Source organism: Dipodomys merriami, unplaced genomic scaffold (assembly GCF_024711535.1).
Source record: "Dipodomys merriami isolate MVZ:Mamm:240054 unplaced genomic scaffold, mDipMer1.0.p SCAF_15, whole genome shotgun sequence".
NCBI classification, from domain to species: domain Eukaryota; kingdom Metazoa; phylum Chordata; class Mammalia; order Rodentia; family Heteromyidae; genus Dipodomys; species Dipodomys merriami.
This window is the reverse complement of record NW_027202826.1, coordinates 31,495,178-31,520,448: the sequence shown is the minus strand read 5'-3', so window position 1 is coordinate 31,520,448 and position 25,271 is coordinate 31,495,178. Positions and strand designations below refer to the sequence as shown.

The following is a 25,271-nucleotide window of genomic DNA, read 5'->3' as shown; positions in this document are numbered from 1 at the left end:
TATATAACCCTTACCTTAAGGCAACATAGACAATATTTGTTTTTGCAGAACTTTAGATCCCTTGTTTATTTCCAAAGAAAACATGCAGGTTCTATGTTGGGGTCCTGTAGAGAACATAGTCAAGATTGAAGAAAGCAACATGGCCTTGTGGTGTATCCCCTGTCTGTCCCAGCACAAAGGGTTTTGAGGCAGGAAGATGCAGAGTTAGAGTCTAGGCTAGACAACATACAAGGGCCCCATCTAAAGAAACCGAATGAAACAACCAAAACCATAATTATGTGACAGTCTTTATCTGATTTAAATGTGACCAAATAAAAACAGATATTGGGACAGGGTTTATTTCCATTAACTGAGCGAAACTTCCCAATATGTAAGTAACCATCTAAGCATCCCAGGGCAGCATGCTCACAACTGTCATCCTAGCTACTGAGGAGGCTGAAATGTGAGGAATGTGAGTCAAATCCAGTCTGGCACAGATGTCCATACAATTTCTCTCCAAAAAGCTAGAAGCAGGTATAGGACCCCAGTGATAGAGGGCTAGCCTTCAGCAACAAAGGTCAGAGATATTAATGAGGTCCTGAGTTCAAACCCATTGACTCAAAAAAAAAAAAAGAAAAAATAAAGTAAAAATGATGGTGTTTAATTCTCTTTGCAGATATAAGAAATGCTTTAAGATAAAAAATGTAATCCCACTGCAAATCCTGTCTATGACTGAATGTAGAGAGAAAGAAGCAAAAGGTGATAGGAAATCCAGAAAGTCCTTAATGTTGAGCTGGCCCAAGGAGAAATTCAAGGTCACTTTCCGGTAAGACTGACAGCTGTGTTCTGTGCATACGACAAAGTCAGACACACAGTTTCTATCAATGATGGAAAATATAACTTATTTTCATCTAGAATTTATTACAAGAAAAAATGTTGTAATTTGATTGTTTTCTAGGTTGATCTTTCACCTTTGACTTTCATAATGACCTTTCATAGACACACCGCCAGACATTTTTAGATTCCAATATATTCAAATGGACCAGTATTGTACTGGTAGTGACCAGTGATTTTCAATGAGTTTACAGAATCTTGTTGGGGGAGAATGGATGTTCATAGTGTAGAAGTCCAGGTTTTTTCCTATATATTGTATCACAGTAATAGAATTCAATCAGCAACTGTTAGTGAATCCTTAAAGTATGTTAGAAAATTTTATTTTGCACTTCCAGTAATTCTCTGTAGAGACAGATTTTAATTACATAAATATATATGTGTATATATATATATATATATATATATATATATATATATATATACATGTCATCAACTAGCAAAACACTTGAATTGCTCTGTAGTAGACAGGATTTACTAATAAAGTACAAGTTAGTTTTTCCAACACAAATGCCTAGGCATGCATGAAGACAGAGAATGGTGTTAGGTTGAATCACGTGGATTCCCAAGGAAGGTGTAAAGTGTGTCCTTCATAGTCTCAAATCTCACCCTTCATTTCTACCTGTTTTATACATCAGTCCCACTTCATGCACGCAGTTCACCTTTCCTCTCGGCCAAGACCTCATACATCTTATAAGATTGAGATATATAAGAAAAATAGTTCTGATGAATGTGTCTCGAAAAGTGATCGAAAATGTTTGGTAATCTAAACGTGTGTGTGTCCATCTCTGCAATGACTTCTCAATGGCATATTTCTCTGAAGCTTCCCACTTCTTTTATTATTATTATTATGAAAATACCATACAGAGGAGTTACAATTACATGGGCAAGATAATGAGTACATTTGCTTCCCACTTCTTATTGCAAAGTGGAACTCCAGGATAAAGATTAAAGGAAGCTGCTGAAATTAGGAAATAGAAGAGGAGTTCCTAGAAACTATACCTTTAAGGAAAATTAAAATATGGCAATTGCATCATCATAAACTGTATTAGTTGTAAAGCTGTTGCACTGTCCAGCCTCCTTGGTCTTTGGAAGATAGCTGTTATTGCCATTTTGCAACATGGCCTCAGGAAATAGATAGGAGGGCAGCATAGAATTGTCAAGTAGAAGAGCTATTAATAATGGAAATAAAAAGTGTGCAGACATTGCAAAAAGTAAATATTGGATTGTTACACACCCCAATGATCCTACTCCTGATGTTCACACACACACACACACACACACACACACACACACACACACACACACACACACAAATGAAAGCAATAATGTTTATACTGATGTGGTTTGGAACAACAAGAAAATAGTTTTACAGTATAAAATCAGTGTGTTTCTAGAGCAAATGTGTGCCAGATTAGGAAAAGTCATAAAGGGCGAGTAATATGCCCAATGCTTGCTTTCAATCTCTTCAGAGGATAGAAATATAACAATAGAAGATGATGATACAGAGTACAGTAAATACCAATCTTAGCATTCATCATTAAAGACATAGCGTGATGGGTAATGAAAAGTAATTTTCCCAGGAAATAACACAGCATATTACAGTCCTGACATTTCTATAAGGAAATGAAACACTGCAACTTTTCCATATTTAAAATTTTTCTTCCAAATTTTTATCCTTCACTGCTGGATTAAAAATATCCCATCCAGCCAGGAGCCAGTGGCTCATGCCTGTAATCCTAGCTCTCAGGAGGCTGAGATCTGAGGATCACGGTTCAAAGCCAGCCTGTGTGGAGAAGACTTTGAGACTCTTACCTCCAGTAAACCACTAGAAAACCAGAAGTAGCACTGTGGTTCAAGCAGTAGAGCACTTCTTGAGCGGGAAGAGCTATGGGACAGTGCTGAAGCCCAGAGTTCAAGCCCCATAACAGACAAAATAAAAGTGTAAAAAAAAGTTTAAAAATCCCACCCAAATGACCATATGATTTAATTTTTGTACCATTTTCATTGTTGAATAGCATATCAGCTCTGTCTGGTTTTATCATTGTGGACTGAAGTCATTGCTGGTGTTAGACTTGACTACAGTCAGGTGGCTTGCACCACATGTTAGAAAATGAGTTTCTCCATGTCAATCCAATTTCTCTTCCACTCCAAAGTCTAATTCACATCACAGTCAGATTACCAGGAAAAGGCAGAGTCCATCAAACCCCAGTTATGAGTCGGTTCTTATTCCACTCACATTCATAATGATACTCCCGGACTGATAGTCTCTCTATCTTGAAAAATAGAGTTATACTCATAGCATGAATGTGAAAAGTAGCATAATATTTTTCTCTTGTTTAAATCACAGTTCTTCAGAGCTAAAAGAAACATGGTGCTCTTTACTTCAAAGGTATTTTCCAATGTTCATACTTATATTTTTTATTTGTTAGTGAATGAATAAAAGTCTCTTGCAAACAATGTCCCCAATCAATTCTCCCTATATTAATAGAGAAGATGTGTCCTGTCTACTGTTAGAAATAGAATCCACTTTTTTTCATAAGAAAAGTTGGTTGTTACCCAATAAGTTCACTTGGGCTGCAACTGATAGGTGCTTGTGTACATTTTCTTGTTTTTAATTTATTTTATTTTTTTTTATTGTGAAAATACCGTACAGAAGGGTTACAATTATATGGGCAAGATAATGACTACATTTCTTATCAAGCATTGTTGCCTCCTCCTTTGTTTCCCCTTCCCATCCCTAAATCATATGTAGGTGACTAGGCACTGTCATCCTGGCTACTCAGGAGCCTGAGACCTGAGGATTGTGGTTCCAAACCAGCCCATGCATGAAAGATTGTTGAGACTCTTATCTTCAAGAAAACTCCCAATAAGTTGAAAGTGGGAATGTGAATCAAATAGTAGTGTGATGGCCTTGAGCCAAAAAGCTCAGGGTCAATATACAGGTCCAAGATTCAAGCTTCACGACTGGAACTTTGTGAGTGTGTGTGTGTGTGTGTGTGTGTGTGTGTGTGTGTGTGTGTGTGTGTGTGTCTGTATGTGTCTGTGTGTGATGTGTGTGTATACATACATATCTCTGCAAACATTTATAGACATATATATACGTACACATATTCATACACACATATGGACTTATATACACAAATATATTCCTCAAAGAAGTTGTGGTTCTACTAGTACATAGGAAGGTATTGGTCCTCCCCTTCACATAGTAATTTTGTAAAAACAATGTATCTGCTTTTCAAATGTCGTTTCCTTGGGCTACCTCTTGCATTCTGGATCTCATACATTTTTATATCAAATAATATTCTATATTTTCAAAGTATGAGCTAATTCTTTGTGTTTTTGTACTTTTATCCAATTGATCAGATATAGCAACATTCACAAAGAGAAGGAACTTCAGAAGTATATTCAGTTGCAGAACTTTGCCAACAATTTCCAGAAGTCTGGCTCTGTAAGTATTTTTAAAAATAAACAGAGAATATTCTTTGGCAGTATGGAGACTGGATGGTCCTTGTAGGAGAGCACAGACTTGCCTCTACCTGATCCATTTCAATGCTAAAGGTGTTTAGATATAGAATTTGCTATGTCAGCCAGGCACCAGTGACTCACACCTGTAATCCTAGCTACTCAGGATGGTAAATGTGAAGACTGTGGGTCAAAGACAGCAAAGGCAGGAAAATCCATGAAATCCTTAGCCCCAAAACCTACAGACAAAAAGCCAGAAAAGTGGTACTGTGGCTCAAGTGGAGAGTGGAAGCCTTGAGCAAACTAAGCTAGAGATAGCCCAGACCCAGAGTTCAAGGCCTAGTACTATCAAAAAATAAAAAGAAAAAAGAAAATAGCATTTTGCTTTTTCATTTCACCTAGCTTACTGCTTCCTTAGAGACCCTGAATTCTTCTCCTCAAACAATATATTAAGCTTCCTGCCTCCTCCTTTACCCATCCCTTAAAGAGGAAAAGGTCCAGGGCTCTCTATTCTTCTATCTGCCCTGTGACCATTTTCAAAATGAACTAGCTTTTCTGCTTGCTTTTGAACCACAAAGTGCCTTGGATATTAGTTACTGTCAGTCGAGGAAATGTTGCATTGCGCACCACTAAAGTTGGGCATAAAGCTGTATCCCATGCTTGAGCACTGACTGTGCTGTGGTGTTGCTGTGCATCAGGAGAGCCATCATCCTGAGCAGAAAACTCAGCAGGACAGACCTGTGTTCCCTGGGGACCCTGGCAAGACCCTGCTCATCCACAGCCTGGTGCAGATGCAAAAAGGATGCAAGAGGAAGAAGCAGCATCTCTTCCTCTTCACTGACTTATTACTTGTGACTAATGCCAAGTACGTATGGACTGCCTGCTCTCTTGCTCAACACAAAATGCTTTTCAATAGCAAATGGCATTTAGATACTCTTTATATTTAGACCACTGGTGCTTTTTCAATTGTATTAGCAAAGGATCAGAGTCTTTATTTCTCCCATGTTCATAAAGGTCCTCTGTTGTGTAACTGTTGAGAATATGATTAACAATGAAGACACCACCTGGCATGCTGTCCATCCTGTAGACACAGCACATAGACTTTGATGCAGAATCTAGAGTTAGGGTCTAGGTTACACTATATATAAAGGCCATGACTCAAACACTCATAACACAACACAATTGAGAATGTGAAAAACAGATAATCTTCATCTGGAGTTCAAAATTATAAAACAAAACAGAGCAAATAATTCTTAACATGCCACACTTAAGAAATAAACTAAGAAAGATAGTGTTTGTTGCCCTTTTAGGTATAAGAAATGCTTTAAGATTAAAACTGTGGTCCCACTGCGTGCCCTGTGGGTGGCTGAGTGTGAGGACAATGTGGAGAAGAGTGGTCATCACTCCAGAAAGTCCCTTCTTTTGGGCTGGCCCCTGGAGAACTTCAAGGCCACCTTTAGGTAAGACTGATCACTGCACCCTGAAAGCAGCAGGGAAATAGCAAAGGAGTTATTCTTCATTAGTCACTTAGCTATTTCAGCAATCACTACTAATGACTTTCAGTAACCTTGAGCATTGTTCCTACTAATGTAAAGTAAGTTTTCTAGGTTCTAATAAAACATTGTAGAGTGAAACAGTCCAAACTTAACTCGTTTTTGTTTTTTTCCTTGCAAATGCTTACTGTTTACTTCTGGATCAAGAATATTTAATCAAAATGCCATTTTTCTTCTGGATGCCTTGATCTGAATGACTATGTTTTATAAGTATTTGAAGAGCACATCAGCTCTGTCAGTTTTATCAAAAGGGAAATAAAAGGTAATCCAGAAGTGAGACTGGCCTATGGTCAGGTGGCTTGCATCACACAGTAGCAGTGATTCCATTGAAATCCATTTCTCTTCTGTAACAGTCTGCCTCACATGACAGTAAGATCAACTTTATAAGCCTAAGTCTATCAAACCCCAATTAGGAGCAGTGTCAGTTCTATGTTTGCTTGGATACCAATGAATTGATAGTACTTTGAACATTAATGACTTGTAAAAGATCTTGTACATGAGATGTAGTTTAATATTGTCTATCATTTTAATTTGTAGTTCTTGCAAACAAAAGGAAAAATGGATCTGTTTTCTGCAAAGGTATTAAGAAAGTGTTTATATTTCATTTTTAGTTTGTTAATGAATGGAGTCTTGAACACCAATATCTTTAAAATCTCTTCCCCATTTTCCATGGAAGTTATTTATCCTGGCTGTAATTCTAAATCACATACATTTTTATTTTTTAAGACATTATGAAAATGCGCTCTAAATTTCCCTTTACCTTAATGATAAACTTGTGCTAACATTTTATGAAAATATATACAGGTTATCAGGCATGAGAGGCTCAACCCTCATCCTACTCAGGAGGTTGAGATATGAGGACTTCAGGTTGAAGCCAGTCTGAGTAGGGTAGTTGAGAGACTCTTATTTACAATTAACTGCCAAAAAAGCCGCAAGTGGAGCTGTGGCTCCAGTGGGAGAGCCATAGCCTGGAGCACAACAGCTTAGAAACAGTGCACAGACTCTGGGTGGAAGCTCCACTTTGGCCCCATCTATATTCCATGATCCATTGAGCTAGCTCAAAGCCACTGTTGCTTTCAGTTGCCTAAGCAGCCATTATCCCTCCAATCTAGATGGTGAAGTTTGAAACACTTAGTCTGATACCTTCCCAAATGTCATGTTCCAGGACTCTGTTCTCTTCCAAATCCTATTTTCCAACAATGTTATTGCATTGATTCAAATATATAATTGCTCCATAGTGTTATGAACTACAAAATACAGATTGGAAAAATATTAACAAGACTAATTTAAAAAATAAGTTACCAGCTAGTAATTGTGCTACTTTGTGTTAAATGAATTAGGTATATTAACCTAGCAAAAGAAGAAGCAGATGAGGACAGCATTCCTCTGCAGATTTTCACCAATGAGGTCAACAATCACTTCGTAAGTGTTGTGTAGAGTAAAGAGAAAATTTCTAGTTACTTGTTCAGGCTAGAAGGCGGGGCAGAGATTTTATAAATTATCAATGGTAAGGAAACTTTTAAGAATAATGAGAGGAAGAAAATTAGGAAAGGAAGAAATGGAGAGATGAGCTTGATTCACTTATTTTACATGTACAAATATAAATAATATAGCAATGAGTTTTAATGTCAGTATTATATGTCATTAACAATTATCTTCAATTTGGAAAAATTTGGTTTTCTGCTCACTATATCATAGCTGCCTTTATTTGAAAATCCATTTCTAACGTTCATGTCTGAATCTGTGTTAGGGTTATTATAGTTTTTAATCACTGTAGTATAAATGGAGATAAAACTTTTGTGAAAATAGGATATCTGTTGCCTGAAATTGGCTTGTGCCTATAATCATGACTACTCGAGAGATTGAGATCTGAGGATTGTAGTTCAAAGCCAGCATGGGAAGGAAAGGCCTTGAAACACTTACCTCCAAATGGCTAGCAAAAAAAAGCTGGAAGTGGAGCTATGGCTCAAGTGGCAGATGTTAGACTTGAATGACAATGCTCAGATACAGAGCCCTGAATCTGGGTTCCAGTCCCATGAGGTACAAAAACTAAGTCCATTTTATTTACTTATAATTTTAGCCTAAGGAAGCAAGACCAGCTGGCACTGGCGGCTCAGCAGTGCCACTTGTCATTCTAGCTACTCAGGAAACTGGGATCTGAGATTGCAGTTGGAAGCCAGCCTTGGCAGAAAGCTCCCCATGAGATTGTTTATCTCCAACTTACCACTCAATGCCCAAAAGTAGAGCTATGGGCTCAAAGTTCTAGAGAGCTAGCCATGGGCAAAAGATCTCAGGGAAGGGTGCAGGACATGAATTCAAGCCTCATAAACAACAACAAACAAAAAAACAAAAACAAGAACAGTAATACCATTTAAAAGAATGCATTATCATATTTACATATATGTCTTTCATATATAAAATAAATGAGTACCAGTCAATATGAAACTTTATTCACTTACTTTAGCTAGCATGTAAAAATTTAGAAGGAAATTTTGATACTCAATACACACAAATTATCATACTTTATTGTAAAGAAGGTCATTTTTATTGGTCAATGGGGGTAGTCTTCCTGGAATTAGAATATTTTCATGTTATTATTTTAGTTATATTTGGAGTGGTTATTATTAATTCCATACATTTGTTTTTGTGGAAATCACAGACAAAGGAACAGCACCAAATATTATGCAGAATATCAGATTCTATTGTCCTGATTTTCTTATTTAGAAACACTTAATCTAAGTTTTTAGGTAATTTTTTCATTATAACTTGTTCTAAGACATTGTTAACCTACATGAATATTTCTGAAGAGTAATGGTATTCTTTATATCTATACTGACTTCTAAATTTCACTATTATGTGCTTATGTACATAAGTACATGTTCATTATATAAATACACACAAATTCATGTACATACACAAAATAGTATTGAGAGGAGAAAGGAGAAGGCACAATATTACTAACTGGCTACTAGTAAATGTTTTGAAAATGTTTGATCCCTTTCAAGTTCCATCTTCATGGCTGGAGGGAGAGGAGGCTGCATGGTTCTCAGTGGATAACACAGACTTGTCTGTGACTGAGTCACTCCAATAGCAAAAGTGATTAGAGAACAATCTGTTAGCTCAGCTCTACATGATAAAAGTGGGCTTTACTGAGGTCTAAGTTTCCTGAAGTAAAGATTGCAGGTGCATGTCATTTCTCCTGAAGAGCTGAGTATCTGCCTATTGATTGATAGTCAGCTTTTGGGAAGGCTCCATATTCATGCTTGTGGGTCCAGGGCAGCTCTGTGGTACCATGTCCTACCTGACAAGGTCCCTATTTGATCTTGTCCCTTGAAAGACTTTTAAAAAAGAATTTTAGAGCAGTTTATTTGGAATTTTAATAAATGAACTATGACTACTTATTTGTAGTCAAATACATAAAAAGAGACAACATATATATGGAAACTTCTATTTTTTACTTCACACGGGTAGGATTACTCAGTTTTATCCTCTGATATTATAAAGACTTTTTTATTTAAGCATTTTTCATTTGACTGAAAAGGTAATCCGTATTTGCATGAAAGACCTTGTAGGATTCTACTGTACATAGTCGGCCATAAGGTTTTTGGAGATCATAATGCTTCATTTCTTTTTCTGGATTTAGTCTTTTATTGAAAGTCATTTTCACTGAATTTTAGACCTTCACATTTTTCTCCTCTCAGTATGTTAATGGTTTTCCAGTACCTTTTGTTCTCCATAGTCTCTGGTGTCTCTTCAGCTGTCATTCAGCTTCGATCTATGTGGGGCTTCTTTCCATGTGTCTGAAATGCTTTCTCCTGGGTTCATGTTAGACAAAGAAATGAAGAAACAGTTCTTCCCAAGGCTTTATGCACTACACAGGTGTGGCCTTTAAAAACTAGAAATCTAATATTGCTTGAGGGACAAGGAAAACAACTGGCAATAACTAAACAATGAAAGTTTGGATTCTTAATACATACCTTTTTACATGTCTTTTAATAGTCAATAACTGTCATAGCAAAAAGCTCGGATACAGTGAAGGATGTTATCAGCAAGTCACTCTCGATCCTAGGAAAAAAAGTAAGTCACCTGTAAGCACTTTATAAATTAGAAACCAATTTCCTGAGGGAGATGAATAGAGATGCATTCATGCTCATGTGTGTACTGGTGCACTACTATCATTGGTCTTCTGATAAAGATACATTGATGTCATATTTTCTTCCTCATCCTGTCCTCACCATTGATAATCTGAAGGCAGCTGGATTTTAGATGTGTCTTCATTTGGGTTCCTACAATCTCTTTCTTGACCTCATGTCAACTGCAATTGAACACACAAGGTAGTTGGGATATAATTTGGAGCCAGGTAACATCACATGTATATAAAATGCCTATTTATGATGAAACTAGTGTAAGTCTCTGGGTAAGAAAGGTTCGGGACAGGCAGCTTTGGCTCGTGCCCGTAATCCTAGCTACTTAGGAAGCTGAGATCTGAGGTTCATGGTTCAAAGCCAGTCCATCTCTAACCACACAAAAGCCAAATGTAGAGCTGTGGCTCCAGTAGTAGATATTTAGCCTTGAGCATAAAAGTTCAAGGGCAGTGTCCCATTATACATTCAGAACCAGGACTGACATTCACACACAATCATTTCAGTTAATCTTTCTGAACCTGCTTTTTGGTTTTCTTCTTGCTCATCTTCACTCTGATTATCACTGGAAACCTCATCAAAAGATCATAATTGGTGACATGTTTTGACAGATAGAAGACATGCATGAAAACTCTGTCCCATGGATAGGAATGGTAAGGATGGCTTTGCACGTGCTGCCCCAATGCTCTGGACAGCGCAGATCTGCATCTGCAATGAGCCTGTGGACATGGAGGCTTCTGTGTCTGCTCCAATTTCATCCTGATTTTTATTTATTGATTGTGTTGCTAGTAGATGGGTATGAACTCTTGACCTCATGTGTAGTGGCTGTGTGTGATCAGTTAGTGTTTTACTACATTCTTTGCCAGTGGTGCACAATGTGAATAGCTAATTGGAAATTCAGTCTCTTGGGTTTTCTTGGCAGGGGCAACTTTGAAGAACAGTCCTGTGGGTTTCAGAGTCCTGAGCAACTTAAGCTTTACTGGCAGGAGCCTCTGAAGGAGGAATTACTCCCGTTTTACATGAAATGTAAATGTTGATAGAATCTATTTTGATAGAGTTCTTGAGAAAATGTTATGATTTCTTACTGTGAGAGACAGAAATCAGAGTAGTCAGGATTTTATTGAATATTCAGAATAAGAGGAAGTAAAGAGGTAATTTGACAGCATGATTATAATGTAGATTTCCTTCCGAGGATGAAAAGTTATTGGCATTGTGACATGATTTCGAAGACCAAACTCTAAATATACGTGTTATATTACAGACCATTAAAAATTCAAGGCAGGAAAGTTTGGTATAATAATTCTGTCATTTCTATGGAAGTGGCGCTGTAGCTCAAGCGGTAGAGCGCTTGCCTTGAGCTGAAGAGCTGAAGGACAGCGCCCAGGCCCAGAGTTCAAGCCCCACGGCCGACCAAAAAAAAATAATAATTCTGTCATTTCTATAGTGGTATTATTTTATAATACTCTATCAGAAAGTTGAATTTTCATGTAACAAGTAAAGAAGGCATCTCTATATTGATTTATACAGTGTAGCAATAATTTTCTTTCTATTAGAAACAAAAATTTCTTGTAAGAGACCCAGTGTTTGAAAGACACAGATTCAATTCTATCACTGAATTGTACGGTGCACGTGATTCTTTGTCAGTTGTGTAAAATGTATAATCACTTTCTCTTAAAGAATGGTGTTGATGGAGCTGGGAAAGTGGCTCAGTGGCAGAGTGTTTGCGTTGCATGCATGAGGCCTTGGGTTCGATTCCTCAGCACCACATAAGTAGATGGGGTTGACATTCAAGTGGTAGAGCGCTAGCCTTCAGCTGAAGAGCTGAGGGACAGCGCCCAGGCCCAGAGTTCAGGCCCCACAGTCAACCAAAAAAAAAAAAGAATGCTGTTGATTTGGTTTCAAAGGTATGCCTGCTTAGGATTCTAACAAAATATTTTTAAAGTGTGACTTTGAAAACAGTATGTTCATTAGTCTTTTTAATAATGCAATTTGAATTAATTTTGTCTGAGTGTATGTCATTGTGTGTGTGTGTGTGTGTGTGTGTGTGTGTGTGTGTGTGTGTGTGTGTGTGTGTGTGTGTGTGTATGAAAGAGACAGAGACAGACAGACAGACTGACAGAGGGAGAATTAGAGACTCCAAACTGTGAAAAATGCTAAAGAAAATCCCAGGCTTTTAAATCAAGACTGAAAGGCAATTTTACTACTTATCACCCAATACTGAATGTGAAGCTTATTTTGGTTTATGTACTCCCTGGTATCTTACATAATTCATGACCTTCATATGTTTGTTTTGTTCCAAGTGTGATTTCCAGCATGGTCAGGCAATTGTCAGGAGAATTGTTTTCTGCTTTTGTCCTATGTCCTTGGTCACATTCTCTATATCACATCTCTGCAATAGAGCTCACAGAAAGAAAGGAAGCAGCTGGCTTCAATCTGCCCTTTCCTGAAGGCCTGAAGCTTGCTGAGCTAACTCTACCTGCTAAGTCTGACTTTGCACAGGCATAGTCTGGTGGTGCCTCTGACCCTCATCAGTAAGTTTAGTTCAGAGGGAGAAGAGAAAGCTTGTGGAGCATGTCAAATCCACACAGGAATCTTGCATTACAGTGTATGTCTCAGTGAGGAACAGGAATGTGCATCTCATTCCCTGGTCCCTCAAGTGAGGGACTGAGTACCCTGTGGGTCCAGGCTCCATGCTCCATCAGTAGACACAATATCCATCATCTAAGGAATCTCCAGGAAGCTGGGAGTAAGAATAAGGGTTATTGACATCAGCACTGAAACTCCAAAGAGGACACCCCTTAATGGAATGGCATGTGTACAAACAGCACATGCTTCCCTTGTAGAAGCACAGCTGTGTAAGGCAATGTGTCCTCCTTGGGTCCACTGTGAGAGGCTTTGTGTGACACTCAGTCCTTCTCTCTCCCAGGACTCCGAGAGTGACTACCAGTTGTGGTTCCATTCTGAACATGAAGAAGCTCCCTTTGTCTTCATTGGTAAATGTCAAAAATAATGTCAAGTGGGAGGGAATGGGGTCAAATTGTACTTCTAAGTCTCCAATACTGATTCTTTCAGTCTTAAGCTTAATATTACTAAAAGTAAATATATCTTATACAATTAAATTGTACATTTTTCAATAAATGCTGATCAGACACTTGATCTGTGTATAAGGTTCCTGAGTTCATCTCTTCATATGGCGAATTTTGGCTTGAGGAGAAAAATAGGAAGCTGTAGGACTTTTTTCACTTGAAATACAGCGTTTTGGGGTGATATTGGTCAAGATGCATTGTACTCCTAAATTGATGTGTACCTTGGTACCACTATTTAAAGATACTAAATATGAACTACAAATAAAATAGAGCTTTCTTGATTAAAATAAGGGGTTTTGTTTTCATGAAGTAGAAAGCAGATTGGAAACTCATTGTCAAAGTCTGGGCTCCCGTTCCAATGAAAGTCCCTGCTGTACTTTCTCACCATAGGGCATGAAAATCCCTATGTGATTAAAATGAGTCAGTTTGGAGAGACTGCATTCCAGCCACGAGGACCAAGGCCACATGAGACTCACACTCCTCAGAGTCCTATCCTGGAGCAGTGCTATCCAGCCACAGGAGGTCGGTTCATTCTGAAGCCAAGGCAGCCGGCCCAGGGCCAGCAACCTAACAGTGAGTACTTTCCTATCCCGCAGGGGCCTTCCCATGCTCACACCTCACTTCTATGTGAGGTTCTCTATCTTCTGTACAATTGAGGACCTCTGTGGTCTCTTAAAGCATTTGACATGCGTAAAGAACACATTAAAGTAAATGGAAGCAGGATAGCTATGGCTCAAGCTGTAATTCCAGCTACTGAGGAGGCTGCAATCTGAGTTTCTCAGAGTAAAGTCAGTGTGCAAAGGAAAGTCCTGAGAGGCTTATCTCCAAATGTCCATGACAAAGCTGGAAACAGAACTGTGGCTCAGAGCTAGAGGGCTCCTCTTAAGGAGAAAGCTCATGACAGGGACCAGGCTCTTGAGTTCACTATGTATCCTGTGGGAGGACATAAAGAGAAGAAAAGATGTCAACATCCTTCAAAGTTTCTGGAGAACTTTGAATGTATACAGCAAGCTTGAGTTAGAGTTTATTTTTTCCTTAGTCAAAACTAGAATGTGACTAGGGTCACCATTAGGAAAATATTTGCTTTTTTTTTGGTTGGTCGCGGGGCTTGAACTTTGGGCCTGGGCTCTGTCCCTCAGGAATTCAGCTCTAGGGGAGCACTCTAACACTTGCCCAACAGTACCACTTCTGGTTTTCTGCTGGTTCATTGGAGAAAAGAGCCTCAGAAACTTTCTGGCCCGAGCTGGCTTTGAACTGCCATCCTCAGATCTTAGCCTACTGGGTTGCTAGGATTATAGGTTTGAGACACCAGTGCTAACAATTGCACTCTTACAGTACAAACAGGATGTTGTTTTGAATGTCTTTGCTGGGAATAGGGAGCAGAGACAGTGTAAGACAACCTCAGTTTCCCTCATTTGCAATAATTAGTATATGTCTAGGGTAATTTATCAGATGAGCAGAAACTCAAAGTTCTGTACATATGAACATATAAGATGATATTAAGGGAAATGAACACCAAGATATGAACACAAGAGTTCTTTCTTTGTTGTTGTTGTTTGTAATATACCTTTGGTATATCTGCTACGGTCACTGTACTTCATTTTGATACCCTGCACCTTGTATATCAATTTATCTAATTTGGGGAGGGGATGGGAAATAAAAATACACTGAAACAAGGTCACAGGAAGACCCATTGCAATAATTATACTTACAGGATGATAAGTTGGAAATAAAATTGACAGATTTGGAGAGAGCTGAGTGAAAGAGGTGGAGGAAAGAAGGGATAGTTAGAGAGCAAAAAAGGAAGGGTTAACAAAACTGTCTTTCACCTGGAAGGCATACTGTGTGTTAAGGGGAGATACACAGAGGCACGAAGTGATCAGAGGGACACATTAAGAAACTCAAATAGGAGAATGACTTTCAACATGGATGACTATAAAACTCTACTGGAATGGTAGCTTTCCTTTCAGAAGGGAAAGATACACCTGACAACCCTACTTCAACTCAGGAACTTTGTAGGTGGTAAGCACTCCATGGTACAAGGAAGCTGGCCACACTAATCAGAAAGATAAACTGAATGTGCTCAGGTTCCTAGCCATAACCAACAATTTACTGCTTTGGGCAAAGACTCTATCAATAGTAAAGGGAATTAAGCCTTTTCAGAATATGGATAATTTGACACACAATCTCAGGTTCTAGGAAATTATACTGATCCCTTGAAAACTGTTGCTTCTTTAGAGTCAGAGCAGAAGAAAGAAGGAAGGGGAAGATCTTTCGTCAATTGGCTTTTTGGGGGGCGGTCCAACACAGCCAAGGAGAACAGACCCCTGAAATCTTCACGTGTAAAGACAAGACTGCTCTTTGGGACTTCCCTGGAGGCTGCTTGTAAGGATGGCAAACTACCCTACCCTATTCTGGTAGGTCCCAGTTTGATGTCTGCTGCCCTCCTGAGGAGAGGAACCTCCTGAGTGTGGAGGGGAGGGAGAGGTATGTTCTCATGGAGCCCCATGTCCAATTCAGCAAAGCATCAGACAATGGGTGGGGGTGCTTTGTTACTATTGCTACCAGGTATAAACATGTCACAATGTACAATTCCCTAAGTCAAGCCCAACAGGTAAGTATTCTCTTCAGTGTTGGACTGGTGTACCAGGAGCCACTTTCCCTGATGCAGACCTGCAGTACCAGGCTCTGTGCATGTGAAGCTCTGAGTCTCCCTCCTTCATGATCCCTCCCAGCTTTACTCTTCCAACTTGCAAATGTCCCCAGTAGCATAAATAGACATTTCACAGACATTACTCTGTCTAGTAATTTACGTATATTAGACAAGAGCTTTCTTTGATGTTTCCTAGCATCAGAAAGCCCACTCGTAGTTATTGATTTTCAGGTAGGAGGATGGACAGATAGTGTTTAAAAGATCTGGCCTTTCTATGGCAGAACATGGAAAAGTTTTGAGGAAGCTGCCACTGGATGCCAATGGACTATGTGTTTCAAGCTGGCTAAAAGTGTCACTCTTAGATTATATATAAAAAAGAAAAATATTTCTTGATTATAGCCATTCTAACTGGGGTGAGGTGGTATCTCAATGTTGTTTTGATTTGCATTTCTTTTATCGCTAGAGAGGAGCATTTCTTCATATGTCTATTCACCATTCTTATTTCCTCTTCAGAGAAGTTTCTCTTGAAGTATTTTTTAAATAAGTTTTTTTGTTGTGAAAATACTGTGCAGAGGGGTTACAATCACATGAGCAAGGTAATGAGTACATTTCTTATCAAGAATTGCTTCCTCCTCATTTGTTTTTAGCCCACTTATTTATTGGACAGTTGTTTCTTTGAGGATTTGTTGTTGGGGGATTTCATTTTTTGAATTCCAGGTATATTTTAGATATGAGACCCTTGTCTGACATTGCCCCAATGTTAGGATGTGGAAAGGCTTGGAAAAAATTGTATTAAGTGAAGTAAGCCAGGCCCAAACAAACATAAGTCCCATGGTTTCCCTTATTTGCAATAGCTAGTATATATCTGATAAGCAGAAAAGTTAAGATGATGTTAAGCAAAATGAACCCCAAGGTAAGGACACAAGTGGATTTTTCTTTCTTGGTATTGGTACTAATGTATTTATAAGGTACCACGTGATTTTTTGGTTGTTTGTATGTCCCTCCCCGATGTTGTAACCCTTATTTTCACTGTATTTGATGTTGGTATAATTTGGGGAGCAGAAGGGAAAAAACCAATTGTTTAAATAGGGATACAGGTTTTTCCATGGCAACAATGAGATATACAAGATGCTTGTCAATAAACTTTACAATTTAGATGGGGTGGGGGTGGGGGTGGGGGTGTAAATGTAGTTGTGGAGGTGGGAGGGTGAGATGGTAGGGGAAAAAAAAGGAGGAGGCAACAATGCTGGATAAGAAATGTACTCATTACCTTGCTCATGTGTTTGTAAACCCTCTGTACAGTATTTTACAGTAAAAAATTTATTTTAAAAAGAAAAATATCTTACTTTTCTTTCTTTTGTTTGAAAAAGAAGCTTCAAACTCTTAAGTACTGACATAGAACATCATTTGAAAACCATTGATATGGTTTTCATAGTATATTAACCAAGCAACAGTGGCTCACAGCTGTAATCCTACCTTCTCAAAAGTCTGAGATTGAGTGTGATATCCAGCCCAGACTGGAATGTTCATTATACTCTTATCTTTAATAAAACACAAAATGTCAGAGGTGGAACTTTAGCTCAAGTTTTATGGCACTAGCCTTGAGCATCAAAGATCACTGACAGCACTTGAGCCATGAGTTCAAAGCTTCAGGACATGCACACATACACACCAAAAAACCAAATTTACTATATTGTGTGTGAGAGGATTGGATGAATGAGTGTCCATCATCTGTACAATCACTACTACATGATGGGAATTTTCCATGGATGTGAATGAGAATGCCCTGGTCTCACTTTGTACAAAGAAAATTTAGGAAGCAGATAGGATCACCATTGTTCTAATCTTATTCTAATCTTCTATTATCATAGAAGTTCCTTATTGTAATCCCAGTCCTTGGGACACTGGAATCTGGAGGACTAAAATTTTAGGCCAGCCCAGGCAGAAAGATGCACTAGATTACTATTCCAAAATATCTAGCAAAAAGGAGGATTAGAATTGTAGGTTAGGAGAAAGAAAGGCTGCCTGGCAAGTAGGGGATTGAACTTCACTATAGCCACAGTTGGGAAGGAAGGAAGGAAGGAAGGAAGGAAGGAAGGAAGGAAGGAAGAAAGGAAGGAAAGAAGGAAGAAAGGAAGGAAGGAAGGAAGGAAGGAAAGGGAAGAAGGAAGGAGAGAAAGGAATGGAAGAAGAGGAAAAAGGAAAGGAGGGAATTAAGGATTGAGGGAGGGAAAGGGGTTAGGAAGGGAAAGAAAAGGCTCCCCCATGTTCTTCACTATGTCCAAGGTCTCATTACAAGTGCCAACACTCTCCTTCACTCTGAAAACAGGGGACACCAAGATAGAACCAAAGAAAACAAGGCCCCAGAGATGAATAGACTCAGGGAAAATTTCATAGTGGAATAGGTATGAATGTGATCTGAAGAATCTAGCAACTACAGAAGGTACAAATGAGGAAATTAAAAAAGAAGAAATGAGGAAGAAGCTAGTATTCTTGGGAAGATGCGCGGGGACACTTCTTTAAGAAGCAGGCTGCGCAAGAAAAACTAGAAGCAGTAAAATAGAAGGTGAAAGAGTCAATGCACTACAGGGAAAAATCCCATTCACTGTTCAATGTTTCTGAGTCTGATGCTGCAAGAAAAGAACAACAACAAAATATATTTTAAACAACTAAGCATAATTATTAGTGAGGTCCCCTAGCTTGAGCACTGGAGTCTTGCACACTCAGACATCTTACTTAGAGAAGTGTGAGGTGGTGCTCTGGGCCGTTGGACATGGAGGACCTAGGCTTTCTTTCCTCTCCTCCACACAGGAGATGATTTCCTTCCTTGGTCAGGAGGGGCAGCTCACCGAGGGCATCTTCAGAAAGTCAGGCAGCATCAAGGCCGTCAGAGCCCTCAAAGAAAAACTCATGTGTGGAGCCCGAGTGGACCTGCACCAGGAATCCGTGTTTGTGGTCGCCTCAGTGTTAAAGGTAGGACACAGCCAGCATCACCCAGGGAGGCAGCTTCACTGTGAGCCCACAGCACTGCATCACCAGCACCACAATCACCCAAGAACCACGAGGGGCCTCATACATCAAGCATGTGGGAAATGATAAGACACATGTCTGTGTGTTCTGTCTGTTTACTTTGTCTTCTCACCTCAGCTCCTCTCATCTTCCCACCTGAACACCCATACCCAATATGCCTAGTGAGTGATCTGATTTACTGTATCAATGTAAATAGCCATCACTATACAACTATCAACCCAAAAAAGTATGGCTAAATATTTGCCTAACAAACACCCTGCACTGCCTTCTTTAAGGAAAGTTGAACAAAGGGACAAAATCAAACAGAATTTGAAAAGGTTTTGACAGAAATGATCAAAGATTCCCTTTATAACCAACCGTGAAGGCCCAAATGAATGCACTTGTGAATTGCCAGGCCAGCATGGCTCAGCTCATACCACCATTCCAATATCTTTACAGGAAAGATGGTTTTGTTACACATGCATTCCTCTTCTCTCAGTGTCCACTTGTGGGCCTTTCATCTTGGTTTTCCTTCTTCTCATACATCCCATTATAGTTCCATAAAAAGTCATTTCTTACCACATTACCCATAAATTTGATCATTAACATGAACAAAACAGCCCAAAGAAATGTGACTCCTGAAAATCACCAAATGAACATTATGTTTGAAATGATACAGGTAGATTATAAGTGTCTTTATTTTGTAAAACTAAATATTTGATAGAGTTTGAACACCACTGGAAAAAATCATGTGACAATGACTTAAGAATGGCTGCATAAAAATAGTTTATTATCTCAGTTCCTCTAGGTCCTTCCGTTGTTTGTCTAGACATTAGCCACACTAATACTTTTGGCCATTGATGGGCTAGGACTATAGGCATATATTAATGTGCATGGAAGTAGCAATTTTGGTATTGCCCAATTGAAACTCACATCACTTACTAGCAAGAGGTGGTAGACTAGTGAAACTCTGCTTCTCCAGTGTTTTACTTGGTGACAATATGACAGGTGTGCATAAAGTTCTGCTAACCCAGCCTAGAGATTAATATAAGCTCAGGACTGTGGTGAAGGTACCACTGAGCCATTTGGAGAGTGTTCACACAACATATTTTCCCCTTTGTGTCATGTTGTGTCTAAACATTTTAATAGGCCCAAGGTAAGGTATAAAGAATTACTGATCAGTTGTTCCAAATTATCTTGAGGGAGAAGCTTACATGTGCAGATCACTAACCCTGAGATTCAGATGTCCAAAGTTGGCAACATCTAAATTCTGATTGATTCATGTTGGTGAGGCTGGACAGGTTCTCTAACTCAACAGGCTGAAAGGAATATAATATACCTACTGTTCTTGGGTATACATGGAGAGTTAACCAAATGATACTCACAGGTATAAGATGATGCATTTCAGTCATTCCAGAGTATTGGGCAATTTTAATGCAAGATTCAGAAATAACAAACTGTAAACCAAGCATTCCCTTATGATATGTACAGAAGTATTTTGTTTAGAAAAAAACAGTACTTGTTCAATTAAAACTGCAAAGAAACAGGTGAAATGTGTATGCCTCCTCCTGCTGAGCAACAGGATTTAGAACCACTGCATCCCCAGTTTTGTCCTTTAGAGTAGATTGTTCCTGTCAAATGGGGTTTTCAGAGAGGGGGAGATGGGTCTTCACTCTCACGGTCCCTGAACACAGGTGATTGTCAAGTTTCTTCAGGTAGGGACTGTTCGCTTAGTCCCTTTGAAGTTCCTGTCTCCTATTTACATTCTGGTTTGTTATGTTTGGGTCAATTTTGAAGGGGCATTCCTGTCAGGAAGGGTGCAACCTGTTATGAAACATTGTCTGTTACTTGAGATAAGAAGGAATCCTATTGTTTCTGTCTGAATCCAAGATAGTGAATCCAAGTTTCCAAATACCTTGTTTCTAAGTTGTCTTCCCCAGGTACCTAATCCATCCTGCCTCAGCGACACTGCCTTCAGTTCAGGTGGGGAGGCTGCTGGCGCGTGTCTATGTGGGAAGTGAAGAGAGGGCAGTGTAGGTCACAGATTCACTCATTGAGATGGGATGGGGATCAATCCATTTCTTCCATGTATATGTTATAATTGTATGACATAGTTTGTTCCATGAAACTATCCTGCTTTTGTCTCTGGAAGGATTTTCTTCGCAGTGTGCAAGACAGTGTATTTTACACAACCATGTATGAAACATGGCTTGGGATCATGGATGAAGACTGTGAAGAGGATAAAATCACTTTGGCCCAGAGGTAGGATGCAGGAAATTAAACTACTCTGGTTAGGACTCAAAAATCCAACTTTTACACTCTTAGGAAAAGTAGCCTCATGGATTATAGAGTTTGAGGTGCTGAAATAATTGTGGGTGGGTAAATGATTTAATTTGATCACATGCATGCAGATTTCATATAGACAGGCAATTGTACTCTGTGTGTGAATGAGGTTTTTCCTATGCTATTGTTTCCATGGCATCTTTCCCATGTACACATAAAAAAAAGTCAACACTGATGGATAGCAGATTATACTGATTGACCCATGTAGCAAGGGCATGATCTCAGCTTGGTCAAATACTTACGTAACATCAAATTCTATATCTAGTTAAATGACAAGTTTTTGTATGCATTCTTTCCTGGAATTTGTCTCTCATTATAGTATGTACATTGGGATGTAATCACTAAACCTGACTTCATAATTGCCATTTCAGAAATAATTTAGCTGTTTATTTTTTCAGGAAGATTTTTGTTGAGTACAATGTGAACCAATACAGGATATATTTTAAGAGACATTATTGTTAAATTGATCTTTATACATCCATTCCAAGTCAATGTGGAGAGTGGTCATCTCAAGGAAATATTTTATGGACTGTTTTAAAGTATATCCTTCTCTTTTTATACTTTCAATTAGTTCAGTCCGACATATAGAAAAGGCACTTTGTGTATGTAGAATCTGCCACAAGAAATTACTTACCTAAAAGTGTGTTTTTCTGAGTTCAGTCTTTTAGAAATGCTGCCCAGTGTCAACCAACAGCTGCTGAAACATCTCTTTGGAATGTTAAACCAAATCCACCAGAATTCCTCCCTAAACCTGATGACCGCCTACAACCTAGCTGTGTGCACAGCCCCCAGCTTGATGCCCCCGCCCCCTGATGCCAGGGCAGGATTTAATATTCAACTCATAAGAAAGGTAATGACCTCTACTAGTTTCATCCTGACAAGCAGAGTGGCTGGTTGGATCTGGAAAAACGTGCCTGAGAGCCCAGGATTTAAGGACACAATGGACTGCAGACCTCAGGAAAAGAGGAGTTCACCCTATTTCTGTGAGGTTTACAAACATGTGCAGCAAGGAGAAAGCAGCAGTGTGGTCCTTTCTCTTTCCCTTCAGTATAGAAGAGTCTAGTCTGACCAAACCCTAGGGAAGAAAGGAGAATGACAATGGAGACAATGAGTCCAGTGACCAAAGTTCAGCTCTCTTCTTGCCATTGTGGAACTGTGATCTTGAGAAGGTTTTCAAATTAGTGTCCTTCTCTGTACAGTGGAGGTGGAGATACTTCCCAGTGCTCTGCTCATGTCCAGACACTTCCCCTGAAGAAGGGGATTAAAGCATGAACCCTAGGGACACTGTCCTTTGCATAGGCTCCCTCTGTCAGTTGTTTTCATTCAGACAAAGATTGGTCCAGGGGTCTGGGAAGGTGGCTCAGTGGTAGAGCTCTTGCCTTGCATGCCTGAGGCCCTGGGTCTGATTCCTCAGCACCACATAAGGAAAAAGAAGAAAGCCGGAAGTGGCGCTGTGGCTCAAGTGGTAGAGTGCTAGCCTTGAGCTGAAGAGCTGAGGGACAGCGCCCAGGCCCAGAGTTCAGGCCCCAAGACCGGACGCCCTCCCCCCCCGAAAAAAAAGATTGGTCCAGGTTGATAAATCATTCAGATTCTCAAGAGTATCATCTAATAACTTGTACTGATCTAGTCCATAGAGTGAGACAGAGAGATGAGAGGAACAGACTAGAATCCTTCAGTATTCTCTGAGCTCAGCTCCTTATGATTACCTCCCACTAATGAAAGGTCTGCAACTGTTCCTCCCAAATGCATCTACCTGAAGGGAAACATTCTTCAGGGTCTTTTGAGAGATGCCTAATATATAAACTATACATAGTATTCCTCATTCACTACACAAAATAGAAACTAGTGAACTATTCTAAAATGTCTGCACATAAACAGAGGGTATATGAGACCAGGGCAGTTGCCAGGCTCACCCTGCCACAGGGTTGAGGCCCAGCAGTGTGGAGCAGGGATTGCAGCTGCATGACACAGAGCTCCTCTGCAGGGGCTCTTCCTTCCCCACAGCTCCACACACAAGCTGGCCTGAGTTTAAGGCAGGGCACTTTGGAAGGGAATTTCAGGAGTTCATTCTATTCAATGATTTTCTTTTAAATATTACTATATACAACTGTAAGGAAAACAAACTATTTAGAGATATAACAATGACACTATAAAGAAGATATAATTTTGGATATTACAAAGATGTTGGCAGTTAAGCAAAGTGACTCACTGTGCCTCTCATCCATTTATTGTGTTTCAAGTTCTGGTCTATAAACACCATCCATAAGTTGTAAGTTGTGTCTTTGACAAAAGTGGTTTATAGATCACTTCTAATTTAAATTCTGAGTTTCTACCCATATTCCTCAAGCATCTGTGTGTTTGCTCCAAGATTCATGTATCAGAGGATTCATAACTTCCAAATGACAAGAGTAGTCTATGTGTTTCCTTTTGTGTTACAGGTTGCCCTGGTGCAGTTTTTGATTGAAAATACTCCCAGAATCTTTGCCAAAGACTTCACTCCCATTTCTTAGGAGAGTTCAGGTACTGTGGAAATGTGAGGTAGCCTCAGGAAGCAGGAACAATTTAAATGAACAGTTGAACTGCCCTTGGGGAGGACCAGCAGGGAGGCTGCCCAGACTTGGGAGATGCTTTAGGCCATGGCTAATGCAGAAGATTCTGTCCTGAGGGGAATGGTGCAGGCCAGGGCCCGACCTCTTTCTCTACCCAAGACTGATCACAGCTCATTACCCTGTCAGGAGACCAAAGCCATGAAAAGTGGTTCTGTTTTCAAAAAGCTATAGTGCAATCTCACAATTAGTTTATATCAGCTCTCAAATCAAGCAGGATCATGTCAAAATCTGAGGATTCCTGTCAGATAATTTGTGAAAAATAATTTTTCCAATTGAATAAATTTAATAGAGGTTTCTTAGAAAATCCAGGTCTGATTTGTTAATGGTAGCTAATTATAGCTTCTTCCCCAGGATCATCTCAGAAATTGAGCTTAGATTCAGAACCTCAGGATTTCTATCACATATTTCTATTTTGCCCTTTTATGTTTTGGGGATGTTTGTCTCATTGCTTTGAGAAAGTCTTTAAAGTAGTTGTATTTGTCAGGATTTGAGAGAAGAATTGGAGACCATTCATAGCAAGATTTCTTGTTTTCTTCTTGTTCCTTTTAGACTGACAATGAAGCTATGATTGTGTGAGCACCACTGAAGACAAGCTCACCTTCTTTTGCCTCCCACTTCCTCTTCCCATCTTTCCAAATCTAAAGGCCTTTCCATCCCCATAGTACCCTAAGTTTTTCACTTATATTGTTTTGTCTTATGCTAATTGTTGATTTATTAAAATGAAAACAGGATTCTGTGTGTTGGCCAGTCATGTTATTGGTTCATCCGCATATTGGGTTGAGGGTGTTGGCTCAGTTGGCAGCTGTTCTGGTTCAACCAGTGACATGTGTGTTGCTATATCTGCTGCCCCTAGAACGGGGCTGACACAGGTATTCATACTTTGTGCTGGCTCTGGTTGGATTCCACATGTTCTACAAGGAGTTGAGCCTTCATTTGGAAGACATACACTTTCCTAGAATCAAAAGTGTATTGAAGCTTTTGTTCTGTTCCTGTCACTCTGACCACAGTCAAGTTTCCCACATCCAAGTGACGAGTCAATGTAGGTAAGGACTGGGGAGGGACATCCAAGACAAACTCTAAAGTCAAAAGACAGGATGGTGTTGGTTATTATGCTGGGTTCTTCCGGTAGGTAAAAAGTCCTGAAAATACATATGTAAGCAGTATCACTACTACATACGCTATATTTCTCTCTATCAGTCTTGAGTTCTCCATTCTTCAGGCCGGCTTTCCCAAAGTTGTATTTCCTAGAAGGGCTGAAGGAGATCATGGCAGATTATAAGCTATCTGTGGAATAGGGCAGATATTTTTCCCTAAAGGTACCCTTGCTCCCACCATCTTATCCCTTAAAGAGGTGAGACAATGTCACCAAGAATAGATGCCTCAGCAGAAATGGGTTAGAGAAAGCCCTTGTAACTGCTTATTCTTTAAAAATATTCATTTTCCTGAGTAAATGGGATCCAATCACAACATGAAGAGTTAATTAATGGTAAAGACTGAAGAGAAGCCTGTCAATGGGGCTCAAGACTATAATCACAGTT

At 39.4% G+C, this 25,271-nt stretch overlaps 1 protein-coding gene across 1 annotated transcript in view; it reads left to right on the top strand.

Moving 5' to 3' along the window:
- Window positions 1-24,427, top strand: part of LOC138826746 (rho GTPase-activating protein 20-like) — a 24,562-nt gene extending 135 nt beyond the window's left edge. The window contains exons 2-17 of the mRNA XM_070021988.1: window positions 656-805; window positions 3,221-3,262; window positions 4,240-4,324; window positions 5,037-5,203; window positions 5,649-5,798; window positions 6,429-6,470; window positions 7,232-7,313; window positions 9,891-9,968; window positions 12,960-13,026; window positions 13,510-13,692; window positions 15,358-15,536; window positions 18,584-18,745; window positions 20,934-21,043; window positions 21,785-21,974; window positions 23,563-23,644; window positions 24,283-24,427. Of these exons, the coding sequence (XP_069878089.1) occupies window positions 656-805; window positions 3,221-3,262; window positions 4,240-4,324; window positions 5,037-5,203; window positions 5,649-5,798; window positions 6,429-6,470; window positions 7,232-7,313; window positions 9,891-9,968; window positions 12,960-13,026; window positions 13,510-13,692; window positions 15,358-15,536; window positions 18,584-18,745; window positions 20,934-21,043; window positions 21,785-21,974; window positions 23,563-23,634 (1,759 nt within the window). The 3' untranslated portion in view covers window positions 23,635-23,644; window positions 24,283-24,427. The remainder of the gene's footprint in view (window positions 1-655; window positions 806-3,220; window positions 3,263-4,239; window positions 4,325-5,036; window positions 5,204-5,648; window positions 5,799-6,428; window positions 6,471-7,231; window positions 7,314-9,890; window positions 9,969-12,959; window positions 13,027-13,509; window positions 13,693-15,357; window positions 15,537-18,583; window positions 18,746-20,933; window positions 21,044-21,784; window positions 21,975-23,562; window positions 23,645-24,282) is intronic.
- The last annotated feature ends 844 nt before the right edge of the window (window positions 24,428-25,271 follow it).